The sequence below is a fragment of the Drosophila elegans genome, unplaced genomic scaffold (assembly GCF_018152505.1).
Source record: "Drosophila elegans isolate 14027-0461.03 unplaced genomic scaffold, ASM1815250v1 contig_397, whole genome shotgun sequence".
In the NCBI taxonomy this organism is placed as follows: Eukaryota; Metazoa; Arthropoda; class Insecta; order Diptera; family Drosophilidae; genus Drosophila; species Drosophila elegans.
Genome location: NW_024545782.1, coordinates 1,990,770 through 2,003,309, shown reverse-complemented (window position 1 = coordinate 2,003,309; position 12,540 = coordinate 1,990,770). Strand labels below are relative to the sequence as shown.

The 12,540-nt window shown below is 38.7% G+C and overlaps 3 protein-coding genes and 1 long non-coding RNA gene across 7 annotated transcripts in view; 2 read left to right on the top strand and 2 right to left on the bottom strand.

The window, feature by feature from the left end:
* Nucleotides 1-1,731, top strand: part of LOC108149854 (stathmin) — a 48,509-nt gene extending 46,778 nt beyond the window's left edge. For all 4 annotated transcript variants that reach the window (XM_041708781.1, XM_041708782.1, XM_041708783.1 and 1 more), the window contains one exon: nt 55-1,731. In XM_041708781.1, the coding sequence (XP_041564715.1) occupies nt 55-141 (87 nt within the window). In that variant the 3' untranslated portion in view covers nt 142-1,731. The remainder of the gene's footprint in view (nt 1-54) is intronic.
* Nucleotides 1,732-4,368: 2,637 nt separating this feature from the next.
* LOC108140345 (actin-related protein 2/3 complex subunit 4) lies at nt 4,369-5,149 on the top strand. Its single transcript, XM_017263036.2, has 2 exons — nt 4,369-4,997; nt 5,054-5,149. Exon 1 carries the CDS (start codon nt 4,491-4,493, stop codon nt 4,995-4,997), a length of 507 nt encoding a protein of 168 aa, XP_017118525.1. The 5' UTR covers nt 4,369-4,490; the 3' UTR covers nt 5,054-5,149.
* LOC108140344 (telomerase Cajal body protein 1 homolog) lies at nt 5,113-6,930 on the bottom strand. Its single transcript, XM_017263034.1, has 4 exons — nt 6,831-6,930; nt 6,130-6,775; nt 5,882-6,070; nt 5,113-5,821 (listed from the first exon to the last, which is right to left on the bottom strand). The coding sequence occupies exons 1-4, from the start codon at nt 6,838-6,840 to the stop codon at nt 5,155-5,157; spliced, it is 1,512 nt and encodes a 503-aa protein (XP_017118523.1). The 5' UTR covers nt 6,841-6,930; the 3' UTR covers nt 5,113-5,154.
* Nucleotides 6,931-9,970: 3,040 nt separating this feature from the next.
* LOC108140342 lies at nt 9,971-10,958 on the bottom strand. Its single transcript, XR_001774179.2, has 3 exons — nt 10,822-10,958; nt 10,507-10,763; nt 9,971-10,060 (listed from the first exon to the last, which is right to left on the bottom strand). It is a non-coding gene; the product is annotated as an uncharacterized LOC108140342 (long non-coding RNA).
* Nucleotides 10,959-12,540: the final 1,582 nt, after the last annotated feature.

Sequence of the window (12,540 nt, the reverse complement as noted above, 5' to 3'; positions counted from 1 at the left end):
CCATTTGCTAATGAGTCCCGACTAATCCTTCATCGTTTTGTTTTTTACTTTTAGGAGCGTCGTGCCGAGCTAGTACGCCAAAACAAGGCCCAGGCTCAGGACATGGAAGGCCAGCAGAGCCCCATTGCTTCATCTGGTTAGAGTGGTCGATTTTGCACCGAGAGCTGTGCTCACACTTACTGCAAACAAGGCGACTAGGCGACTGCAAAAAGAACAGCAACACTGCATAATAAACCAACACAAATTTAAGCAAGAAAACCCTTTAAAATGAAACCAATTTCTTCAAAATTCTCAAGTATTATTAAATGAAACGAAAAGGCAAGAGGAAAATCTCAACACACCGCTGAAAGAAAAGAGCCGAATAACAGCAAAAAATGTACTCACAAACCCTAAAGCAAAAAGCTAAAAGCAAAGCAAAAAGAAAGAAATGCTTACGGCAAATTAATGCAACAAATATAAAGTAAGGGCAATCTACATATATTTAAACTAAAAGACAGACAGAAGCCAGAAAATTGAAAGCCTGTCGTTTAATTTGAAAATTATATTAATATTTGCCTTATTTTATTTTTTTTAAGCTTAAAACTTTTAACCTTTTTCGTTTTTAAAAGTGTTGTATGCATTTTGTATTCATAATTTTGATTATCTTAGTCTTAAGCAATTATTTAATTGCTGGGTATGCTTCAAAACATAATAGCACGCTGTATTTGCATCAATAAATGGCTTTTGCGCGTATAATTAATATTCATTTTAATATATAATTAAATATTCATTTTAATATACTAACTTGCCAAACAATTTTTATATTTGCTGAATATCGTTCAACACTAACGAATAATTATTTTTTATAAGTTTCGCATTTCCTATATATATAAAATAAATGTCAAACAGAAAAAATACATACGAAATGCTTAAAAACTTCAATAAAAATCAAATACAATGTAAAACACGAAATACATTTTGGTTTTATTTACATACAACACAACACGACACGCAAAAACCATTATTATGAATGAAAAGAAACTACATATGTATAAGCATACATATATGTCAGTATATTATATGGAAATGAATATTTTGTCTAACGTCGAGTTATTTTTAGAAATGGGTTTATATACATTGAATGGGGTTACAATAAAAAAAAGTATGTAAGGCAAGACAAATGGGATATTTAGGCAAATTTTTTTCATCCTGCGAGTTTTTGATTTAATTTCGAACCAAAGGGCGCTTTAAAGGATAGCTTAAATTTAAATCAAATAACGTTATAAATGTGTACTCGTGTAAAACTATAGCTTCTACAAATGAATATCAATAATAATCGTAATAAAAAGAGCAATGGCAAAATAACTACACGCACAGACCAAAAATTACCCAGACACGAAAACTTTCAAACATTCTCAAGAAAAGTGAAGAAATAAATAAAAGTAAAGCATCAATACAATTGAAAAAAAAATGCTTTGATATTTACTCAATTTATGATATATCAACGTCTAATTAATCTAATCTAATGCAATATTCAATTGAACGAAGCTTTCAAGAAAAAAATATCTATACGTTTTGAATCCAACGTTCTTAACACAAACCAGAAATACGATTGCTTACAAAAAACTTTTTCTGAGTTTACGCATAAATTAAGTTCATATAAAACACACATAACTGACCATATGCAAGCGAAAACACTTATAAAAATTGTATTATAAAAGTGCATAATACAAATAAATGACATATTTATAATTGTTTGATTGTTTTTCTAAATTTTTATTTTTTAAACGTTTTTATTTGATGTACACATTAGCATATCAATTTTTGGGAGAGTTTACTATCTTTAACAATATAAATTGTTATGGTATAAATAAGCTATTTATATTAAAAAAAAAAAACTATCGCTTCCAAAACTTGGTAAACATAACTGGAGATAAAAACCAAGAAGATACGCTATAGTCGAGTGGTTCGACTTTTTAGCATCCGTTATACAGCTGTCCAATTTCAAAATATATATGTCCCCCGAAAAAAATGGGCTTAGGTGGCGCGATTTCGTGATTTAAGGGCCTAAGTGTGGGCGTGGCCACATTTTGAAATAAACTAGGCATAACTGGAATCTGCACCTTATCTACAAACATTTAATTATATAAGAATTCCGAGTTTTAATTATATAAGAATTCCGAGTTTTTGATAAAATCGGCAGACGGAGTTTCCAGCTTGAAGGCTGCTTCCCGCGAACTTAAAATTTAACTACGCGGTTCATTATAATCATATTTTTTTGCTGAGATTTTGTGAAACATGGGGAATAATAATCTTATAACGTTTTTCCTCTTATATCCTTGAGAAAACGTCCTTTAAGCCAGTCAAGCGTGCCACACTAAGTGAGAAAAAAATTGCCGACGGCATTGAAAGCGAATTTTTCAACTTTAAGTTTGAAATATGTACGTGCAGAACTCGAATGTGCACTAAATCGTTAATGTTCTTTATCCGTACGCACATTTTTGGGGCATGTAGATTCAGCCCACATGTTACAATTTTCAACTATACGCCTTCGCCGCAAAGTTACTCGTGTGCCATCTCCACCATCAAAAAAGACCCGTCAGCTTTCACAGTGGCGCAAGAAGAATTATTTGAAAAACTTTTCAGCTGATCTATACAGCAACAACATCAAAACAAAAACAAAGTCAACAAGTCAACGTTCTTTGTATACCTTTTTGATGAGCCACAGCTGTTCAGATCAGATGTTATCGGATGGTGGATGTGCTCTGTGGAAATCGCGTTTTCTCATTTTTCAAAAATTCCCAACGAAGAACTGCGTGCGAAGAGGGTTGCGCCGAAAAAAAAATAGGCATAAGTCAATAAGGACGTCAAATTTGAATCGCGGACTAACGGATGATGGATGGATCTCTGTGAGAAGAGGCATTGCATATCAAGACCTTAAGAAAATCAATTCGTGTAGGAGAAATAACGGTGCAAGTAAAAAATACCAGCTTAGAAAATCTGAGCTTTAGAGTCGGTTCGCCAAAATGTTCCACTTTATTGAGCTGGTTGCACTTTTGTTCAAATCGCACATAAAAGTTATTGAAATAAAAAGAACATTTTTAAAATAAAAAGAATTCCAACTTTGAGATAAACGTCCAAAAAGCCCCAACACCCGATTATTTTCAAATGTTCAGGATGGATGTATTTTGGGGTCCTGATTACGAATACCGTTAATATGAATGAGTCCTATAATATGAACTTTATCAAAAAAACATTTAAACCAAAGTTGGAGATCTAGATTTGTCCCTTTTTTTGCGTAAATCTGATAGTTTACGATTGGGCTGTTGCCTTCAAACCACAATTTTAAAATGATTGCTCAAATAATTCGACTGAGTTGGCATCACCGCGTAGATAGCGTATTTCCACAGAGATCCATCCACATTCCACCATACGTTGAGGGGATGGTCCATAAGGTTTTGCCGCTCCAAAAACTTCCCAGTCAGTCCGCCGTTAAAATTTAATGGTCTTTGACGGTCTAATTTATGCGATAGTTAGACGATGTTTATGCGGTGCAGCCCTGTTCCAACGCAGTCCATCACTGAAAAAAGTGAAACTCCGATTTCCACAGAGCACATCCACCCTCCGATTTCAGCTGATCTGAAATTAATAAAGTTAATATTTAACGAGATATCGACCAAAATAGTTAGCTTTTTAGCCGTCATTTCACACGAGCGTCGAATCTTCCAACATCACCTAGATAGGGATGAGCAAACTTGCTTAACGCGAATCGATACATTATTTCTTTCGTGAATGTTATCGATATACTATCTGTAAAAATAAACCATAACAAACAGAAAATAATACCAAAAACTAAACATAAAAAAAGAACAAACGAGATCTTGTAACACTGAATATAAATAATATAACACAAAATAAAAAACCATAATAAAACCATAAGCAAATAAAACCAAAATTGAAATTTCAAAAACCATAACGTTTAATTTTTCTCGTAAATTAACAGGAAATGTGTATTTCAACTGGAAACTTTTCTTAAAAGGTTTTTTTCGATAAAGTTCATTTTATAGGATTTATTCTCCAAGAAATCGGTTTTGTCGGAAACTATAACTAGGGCCCCAAAATACATGGAACCTGAACATTTGAAAATGATCGTTCCTTGGGGCTTTTCGGAAGTTTATCCGCAGTTTGATTTGATTTCACAGTAAATAATGATTTTAATGAAAAATTCAGACTCATATGGTTTTCACCTATTTAACAGATTAGAAGGTCGCTCAACTGCTGGAACTTGAATTTGTATAGAACAGCTGACAAACTCCTCAGTAAAATGAAAAGATTAAGGAATACCCTACTTATTTGTTTGGCACGAAACGTTGGGCAGAGGTAATTTTGGTATTGCCTCGGTAGCGGTGCAAGGTCACACTTTCTGGCAGATTAATGTCGAGGGTGTGAATCACAATAAATTAAGTAAAAAGTGCAAGATAACAGACAACAGACACCGATTCCCTGACACAATGGCAGCCACCCTGAAGCCCTACCTGACCGCAGTGCGCCACTCGCTGACGGCGGCGATGTGCCTGCAGGACTTCCCCTCGCAGGTGGTAGAGCGCCACAACAAGCCAGAGGTGGAGATTTGTTCCAGCAAGGAACTGGTCCTAACGCCCGTCGTGGTGTCGCGCAACGAGCGCGAGAAGGTCCTGATTGAGCCGTCGATCAACTCTGTGCGCGTGAGCATCGCTGTGAAGCAGGCGGACGAGATTGAGCGCATCCTCTGCCACAAGTTCACCCGGTTCATGATGCGTCGCGCCGAGTCGTTTGTCATTCTGCGCCGTAAGCCCATCGAGGGCTACGACATCAGCTTCCTGATCACGAACTTCCACACGGAGCAGATGTACAAGCACAAGCTGGTGGACTTCGTCATAAGCTTCATGGAGGAGATCGACAAGGAGATAAGCGAGATGAAGCTGGCGGTCAACGCCAGGGCCCGCACTTGCGCCGAGGAGTTCCTCAAACGCTTCTAGGTAGGTGAGCAGCCAGCTTGTAGAGAAACCCATTCTGACTCTCAAAATTCTTGCAGGTGAACAGTCTTCAAGCCCGGCTTACCAAAGTCACGATGCTCTAGTATTTCAAAATCGATTCAAGAATAAAGACGTCTTTTGTATTATTTACTCAACTACCTCAGTGTTCAGAAGGCTGCACCTTGCCGCACCACAACAAGACCACAGCGTTCTCGTAGACCATTTCCAGCTGATGTGGACTCGTCTCGGGAGGCACTGCCTCCACAACTGTGGCCGAACCGTTTAAAGTGACATTGTCCGTCTCGGCATTTTGGTCTGTGAAGTGGTACTGGCCCGAGCTGGTGGCCAGAACCGGCAACACTGGGTTTAGGCCCACTCCATTGCAGCAGTCCGAATGCAGTGGCAGCACAGAGGCCTCTCCGGCACCCGTGAGATCCCAGACATTCAGGACTCCTCGCGTGTCGCCGCTAGTGAGCCATCGGCAGTCGGTCGTGATGTCAAACTGAATGCGCTGGTTGGTATCCACATGGCGCTGGAACTCGACCAGCGGCATCTTGTAGTTGCGCATGTCCCACTGCAAAATCTTGCCGCACTTGCGAGCTCCACTGAATAGATGACACCCGTTCCCGGCGTAACGCAGTTGAGTGATGCCGCCCTTGTGCCCGCCCAGCGTAAAGAGCGGACCCTCCTTTGGACTGCAGCGCAGGTCAAAGTGCTGGACATAGCCGTGCCAGTTGCCGCAGGTCAGCGTGTGGGAGTGCTCGCTGTTCTGGGCAATGCAGGAGATGGCAAACTTAACGGGGTAATCGTCGCACAGTCTTCCTGGCCTGTGATAAAGAGGATAAAGGCTAACTGGGGAACGCAACACAGTGCCAGTGCCTGCTCACCTGCTGGTGTCAAAGATCTTGATGCATCGTTTGTACCCGGCATAGACCTTTTGGCCGTCGTGGGAGAAGGCCAAAGAGATGGCCGCCATGACTTCGTCCACAGCATCGTACCCGCTGTAGCTGCAACGCAGTGACCCGTCGAAGGCGTCCCACATGTGAATGGGCTCGTGCTGCCGCGTGGCGAGCCAACTGGGAAGATGGAGTCGGGATTAGGGTCTGGACAGATCTCCAGCTAGCAGTCTACTCACAAGCAGGAGTCCGGCTGCTGGCTGTTCATGTGCGGAAACCAGACGCAGTCGTAAACGGTTCCACCCTCGGGCACGTGCACCGCTGACTGGAGTTTGGTTAGGTGACGCGACTGCTGCACCGTTGGCGTGGAATAAAGATCGGTGGGCAGCTCCATGACGTGCATGCCGTCCAGGTGGATGGGCACGAGGAGGCAGGTGCCGTCCGGCGACCAGTAGCAGCCCTTGGTGTAGTGCTGGACTTCCGTCGATGACGTCCAGCAGCGTCGCCCCAGCTCCACCAGTTTGCCGTGGAAGAACTCCAGTGGTGCCCCTTCAGGAGCCTGGGACCCCGGCACATCCTGTACATCGGCCGACGTCCGTTCCACGGTGTCATCTATGTCGATGACTCGCCCACTCTCCTCCTCCCCGTACTCCTGCGAAGATCGGGCCTCCAGGCTCGTCTCCATGGGCACAGATGCATCCAGGGCGGCTGCGTCGCCCGCTGGCTGTGGCAAACGCAGCTTCAATATTTCCGCCTCTGAGAGGGTTACGCTGAGTTTGGGTACCGTAATATCGCCGGCGGACGTAATCATTGTGCTGCTGAAGTTCACGTTGTGGTTCAGCATGGACTCGTCCCCGTCGCACATGGATGTGCTTAAATCAACGGCTATAAAGTTAGCTATGTTTACAGATTCGCTATAAGTATTTAAAATTGCACTTACAAGCGTCCATCTCGCTTATTTTTACCGCTTAAGCATAGTGTGACCGTGCGTGGGACGCAACAATATACCAATTTCGAATGTTATTAGAATATGTTCGTCAGCTATAAGAGCGAGAGGGAGGCAAATAAGCGGCGTACACTTTTCGTATATTTTCGCCGCGGTAGCCAGATCGACGAAAAAAATACCAGAAAATTGCAAAGCGTTGCCAGCCGTCTAGGATGAAGTCTGGGTAAGCTTTCATCAGGCCCTGGCGCAAAGAACAAAGTTTTGTACTCAGATCGCAGAAAAGTTTCGCCAGCGAAAAACTTTATTCTTTCTAGTGTGTCCGAAGTTTTGGGAATTCATCGGAACTGTGTTTGCTGCGGTCTTACTGTCGGTCAGCTGGGCTTGTTGAGAAATGGAAAACAATACAAATTTAACCCGCCAACTTGCAACTATGTATATTTTATCAATATCAATACTGTATATGTATATTTAGTATTTAATAATGTAAAATTATGAATACAAATATTTATTTTTTCAGCTATATTTTGGGAAGCATTCAACAAAAGTGGCTTTAAAATGGATCGGGAACATATCGTCAACAACATTTTATTATTGTAGTCAATTTTTCTGAGTTTTTTTCGTCTGCCACCGTCAACCTCAAAAGATAAATTTAGACACAGCACATTCCTGCAAAAAAAATTTTAAGCCGGCAGTAAATAAGATTAAAAAATTTCAGCCATATTTTCTATTGGTAACCAAAAAAAGTTACTTGAAATTTTGTATACTCTTGCAGAGGGTATTATAATTTCAGTCAGAAGTTTGCAACGCAGTGAAGGAGACATCTCCGACCCTATAAAGTATGTACGTATGTATATACAATTGGCACACGCTTAACACGGGGGTTACGTTGCTCGTGTTAAGCGAAATCGTGTTTAGTCAAGCATGGATTCAATACAAAATAAGGGGTTACGTTCTCCAAATGCAAAATTGACAGAAAAAAAAATTTTGCATTGTTCAGATTTGGTGTTTTTAATAATGTTTCATACATTTGTTCAAAATTAACCAAAAGTTAAAATGTATATGCGATTTTATATTTAAAAAAATCTCAAGCAGTATCCATATATGTAGATGTCTCTGAGCCTCAATGAATTCGTCAAAGAATGAGGCGAACAATGTAATTTCATACCAGTATAATTGGTAATACAAAATTCTAAATAGTTTATATTTTTATTATGAATTTAACACGATAAAGAAAAAAATGGTGTTAGTTCGGTTCCGGTTTATTTTTTATGATGTAAATCGGCGATCTGGTTATTGGTCCGGTTTTGGAGTAATCCAATAGTTCACAGCACTTGTTATTGCCTTTATATATGTACTCTACAATTAAATCGCACTTTAAAGGTCACAAAAAATAAACGGACGACTATATCGTATTGCTCCCATAGGAAACAGTTCGTTGTTGACAATAGTAAGTCTATAATACATTTACAATTCAGTAACGATACAATTACAATTTAGTAATAATGCAATTACTATAAAGTAATTGTATTTCGAGTTAGATTTTTCTAGTTGCAGAAATAATTTAAAAGCCTTGATAATTAAAAACAAAATAAAATAAAATGTTTTTTTGAATTTTATACCCTTGCAGAGGGTATTATAATTTCAGTCAGAAGTTTGCAACGAAGTGAAGGAGACATTTCAGACCCCATAAAATATATATATTCTTGATCAGCATGACTAGGAGAGTCGATCTAGCCATGTCTGTCTGTCCGTCCGTTTCTACGCAAACTAGTCTCTCAGTTTTAAAACTATCTGCATGAAACGTTCCCAAAAGTTGTCTTTCTATTGCAGGTAGTACATAAGTCGGAACGAGCCGGATCGGACGACTATAGCATATAGCTCTCATAGAAACATTAGGAAAAATAAATGACAAAAATTATTACTTTGCTGTTTTTATTTTTTTTTAGTTCTTCGACATATAGTAACGGTTAAATATTTTACAATTACGGTTCAAATTTCATCAAAATCGGACGACTATAACATAATTATTTTTGACGTTAAAAACATTTTTCAGAGTTTTAAATACCATTCGAAGTCCATAAGGGACCACCCTTTTAACAGCCCAGTAAAACACAGCTTAACTGTTAACATTTTGTTTATCTTTTTAACATAAATACAACTGTTTATTAACAGAGAATATAAAGCCATTTAAATTCAATTTGTAAACAAGAGAAATTTTTGAAAGCGAGTTCATTATCACTATATATCAAATTATTTTATATTTGTAAGGTATTAGTTTTTTTTATTATGAATAATGAACCTGAACATGAAGTATTTTATTATACCGTTGCAGAGTCAGAAGTTTGCAACGTAGTGAAGGAGACATTTCAGACCCCATAAAGTATATATATTCTTGATCACCATGACGAGGAGAGCCGATCTAGCCATGTCCGTCTGTCCGTCCGTTTCTACGCAAACTAGTCTCTCAGTTTTAAAGATATCTGCATGAAACTTTCCCAAAAGTTGTCTTTCTATTGCAAGTAGAATAAGTCGGAACGAGACGGATCGGACTACTATAGCATATAGCTCCCATTTCAGCAATCGGGTAAAAAAGGAAATAATATTACAGCTTTGATGGCTTTAATTTGTTTAATGTTTAGATCTTCGAGATATAGTAATTTTTATTATTCATAATTACGATTTACATTTTATTAAAATCGGACGATTGTAAAATAATTAAAAAATTATGCCGTTTCTATTTTGTAATTTTTTTATTTCTTTGCTTCCTTCTACCTGATACATACTTTTCAAAGAATACAATACATTCTTTTACTCTGCAAATAAAGGGGATAGATAGGGCCAACTTCTTGTTTTAAGGGTTAATTTGTTGAAGAATTATTACTTTATATCAATTGCCATTTCTTGTAGCCTTTAAATAAATTCAACAAAATTTCGTGTCTTTTGTGAGAATTTTTTCCCCATACATGCAGAAATATTCATAGCCCCCAATCAGAACAGCGGCTCATAAAGTTTTTGGTCCACAGTTTTCAAATAAATACCTTGACATTGGTTCCACTCGGATGCTTAAGCTTCAGAAGCAAAGAAAAAGCAAAGAAAAAAAAAATAAAAAAAAACAATTATTGATCAGAAAAATATACGGTGAGGCACACACTAATTTTTATTAATTAAGACAGGTATTCATTTTGTTCAAATTTCAGTTCATCCAGTGTGAAATATTTAGCGGCCTAAAAAAGAAAGTTTGAGGTTAGTTTTCCATCATTTTAAATTTGTGTACGGCCTACATTTACAAGCGCCAATGGGGAGACCTCGAAATTGGTAGCCAAGACTCGCTCCGTAGGCGTCCAGTAAAAAAGAACGAATAATTTTGTAATAAAGCTAACACACACGGCACTCTCCGCGACTTTTTGGCAACAGCAATTCATGCCAGGAAAAAATCACTTTTCTCTTTTTTCCTCTCCAGCTGAAGAATTCAAATTAGAGTTCTGTTTACAATCGGACGCCATCGCCACCCCTCTCTTTGAACAAGAGATTTATTGAATTGCTCTACCCGCCGTCAACCCCATCCACTGAAACCCGGTGAAATTTTTATTGCTAACGGTCGGTGCTTTGTTTTGGCTCTTAAGACAATTTCAATTCGCACAGCCTCCCCTCAAACAAACAGCGAACTCACCTGCAGTACAGTTTTTTCGGGAATGGCTCACATATTCCTAAAACCCTTCTGAAGTTTAGCAAGTGTACAGGCCGTACGGCCAACAGGCGGGCCCGCTCGGTCCACAGCCTTTGGGCCCACCGCAGCACGAGTAGCTGCAGGGTCCCAGCGACAAGGCGCAGGGACCACACCAAGGTCCGCACCAGGGTCCGCAGGGTCCCGAAGGTCCGTAGCCATAAGGACCGCACCCAAAGCCACACATGATTTTGCTGTTGATGCTGTAGATGGGGAACCTCATACGAAATATTTCTCGAGGCTGGTTTATTGTACACTCACCTAAACTTCACGGATAAAGGAACTGAAAATCTGTATGTGGAAACTGTAGATTTTGTCAGTGAAATTTTGTTCAGAGATTTTCAGACCTTGTTTGCAGCCTGACCCGAGAGCTCTAGATAAAAACTAAACTGAGCTGTTTGGCAATGGGGGACCTGCTGTCATGGATTTTTCGGTTCAAAGTTTGTTTCAAAGCATACTAAGTTTTGTTTGTTTTACGGACCCAACAAAGAATATATATTTTTAGTCGGGATCAATAGTCAGCTCGATCTAGCTATATCCGTCTGTCCGACTGTCGGTCTGTCCAATACTGCTCTCCAGCAGAACACTATCCTATGCTTAAACAAGAAAGGAAGCAAACTTGCATCTATTGCAGGAATTAAATATTTTTGAAAACATTAAAATTAAGATTTACTTGCGTATATGTTTTAAAACATTGAAGCTAAGATGATTTGCAGCTCAATTATTAGATAGTTATTTTATATATTTATATTATTTTTATGGGAGCTATATAATAAAGTCGTCCGATTTTGATGAAATTTATACCGTAATTCTGAAATATTTAACCATTACTATATGTCGAAGAACTAATAAAAAAATTAAAAAACAGCAAAGTTATAATTTTTTTTGTATTTTTTCCGATTGTTCCTATGGGAGCTTTATGCTATAGTCGTCCGATCCGGCTCGTTCCGACTTATATACTACCTGCAATAGGAAGATAACTTTTGGGAAAGTTTCATGCAGATAGCTTTAAAACTGAGAGACTAGTTTGCAGGTAGTATATAAGTCGGAACGAGCCGGATCGGACAACTATATCATATAGCTCCCATGGAAACATTAAAAATATTTCTATTTTGTAATCTCTTTTAAAAATTATTTTATACTAGTTAATAATTCGACAGTTCAGAAATACGCTTTTTATTTTATTAAAATCGGGAAACGATATCATATAGCTGCCAATGGAACTATCGAATAAATAAGCTGCAAATCATCTTAGCTTCAATGTTATTAGACAAGTTAATCATAATTTTAATGTTTCCACGATTATTTAGTTCTTGCAATAACTGCAAGGGTATATGAACTTCGGCTTGCCGTAGTTTGCTTTCTTTCTTGTTTTTTTTTAACCATGTTCTTAAATTTATACCTTTTTCTAACAAAAACAAGAAAGAACGCTATAGTCGAGTGCCCCGACTATTAGATACCCGTTACACAGCCAACAAACTTCAACCTTAGTATTTCCTACAAAACAATCGAAGTTTAGGTGGCGCCATCTGTCAAACTGAATAGCTAAGCTAGGAGCGTGCAGCAATCCCACCCCCCGCTAACAGTTCTGTAATTCTCTCTCTCATTCTCACTCTCTCATTTGCTAACAGCGGCAGAACAGCGACCAATCAGTGGCTTAGCAGTGGCAGAGGGGAGGCAGAGAACTTTATTAGCCCCATAACTTCTAAAATAAAAGCTCAATTTTAAAAATTTTTGGGACTGCCGACAGATATGACCTAAACGCACACACAACAATCAACACTAACCTTCGAACATGTCTCAGAGTGACATTACATACTTTCACGATTTGTAGGCGTTAGAGTGGGCGTGTCTTTTTTATACCCTTGCAGAGGGTATTATAATTTCAGTCAGAAGTTTGCAACGCAGTGAAGGAGACATTTCCGACCCTATAAAGTATATATATTCTTGATCAGCATCACTAGCAGAGTCGATCTAGCC

Excerpts from the sequence above, each read along its gene's own strand:
- LOC108140344 (XM_017263034.1), bottom strand. Across the intron at positions 6,071-6,129 it reads CAGCAGCCGGACTCCTGCTT|TTGGCTCGCCACGCGGCAGC; the intron begins GTGAGTAGACTG and ends CCATCTTCCCAG. Across the intron at positions 5,822-5,881 it reads AAGATCTTTGACACCAGCAG|GCCAGGAAGACTGTGCGACG; the intron begins GTGAGCAGGCAC and ends TCTTTATCACAG.
- LOC108140345 (XM_017263036.2), top strand. The coding sequence starts at position 4,491 with ATGGCAGCCACCCTGAAGCCCTACCTGACCGCAGTGCGCCACTCGCTG.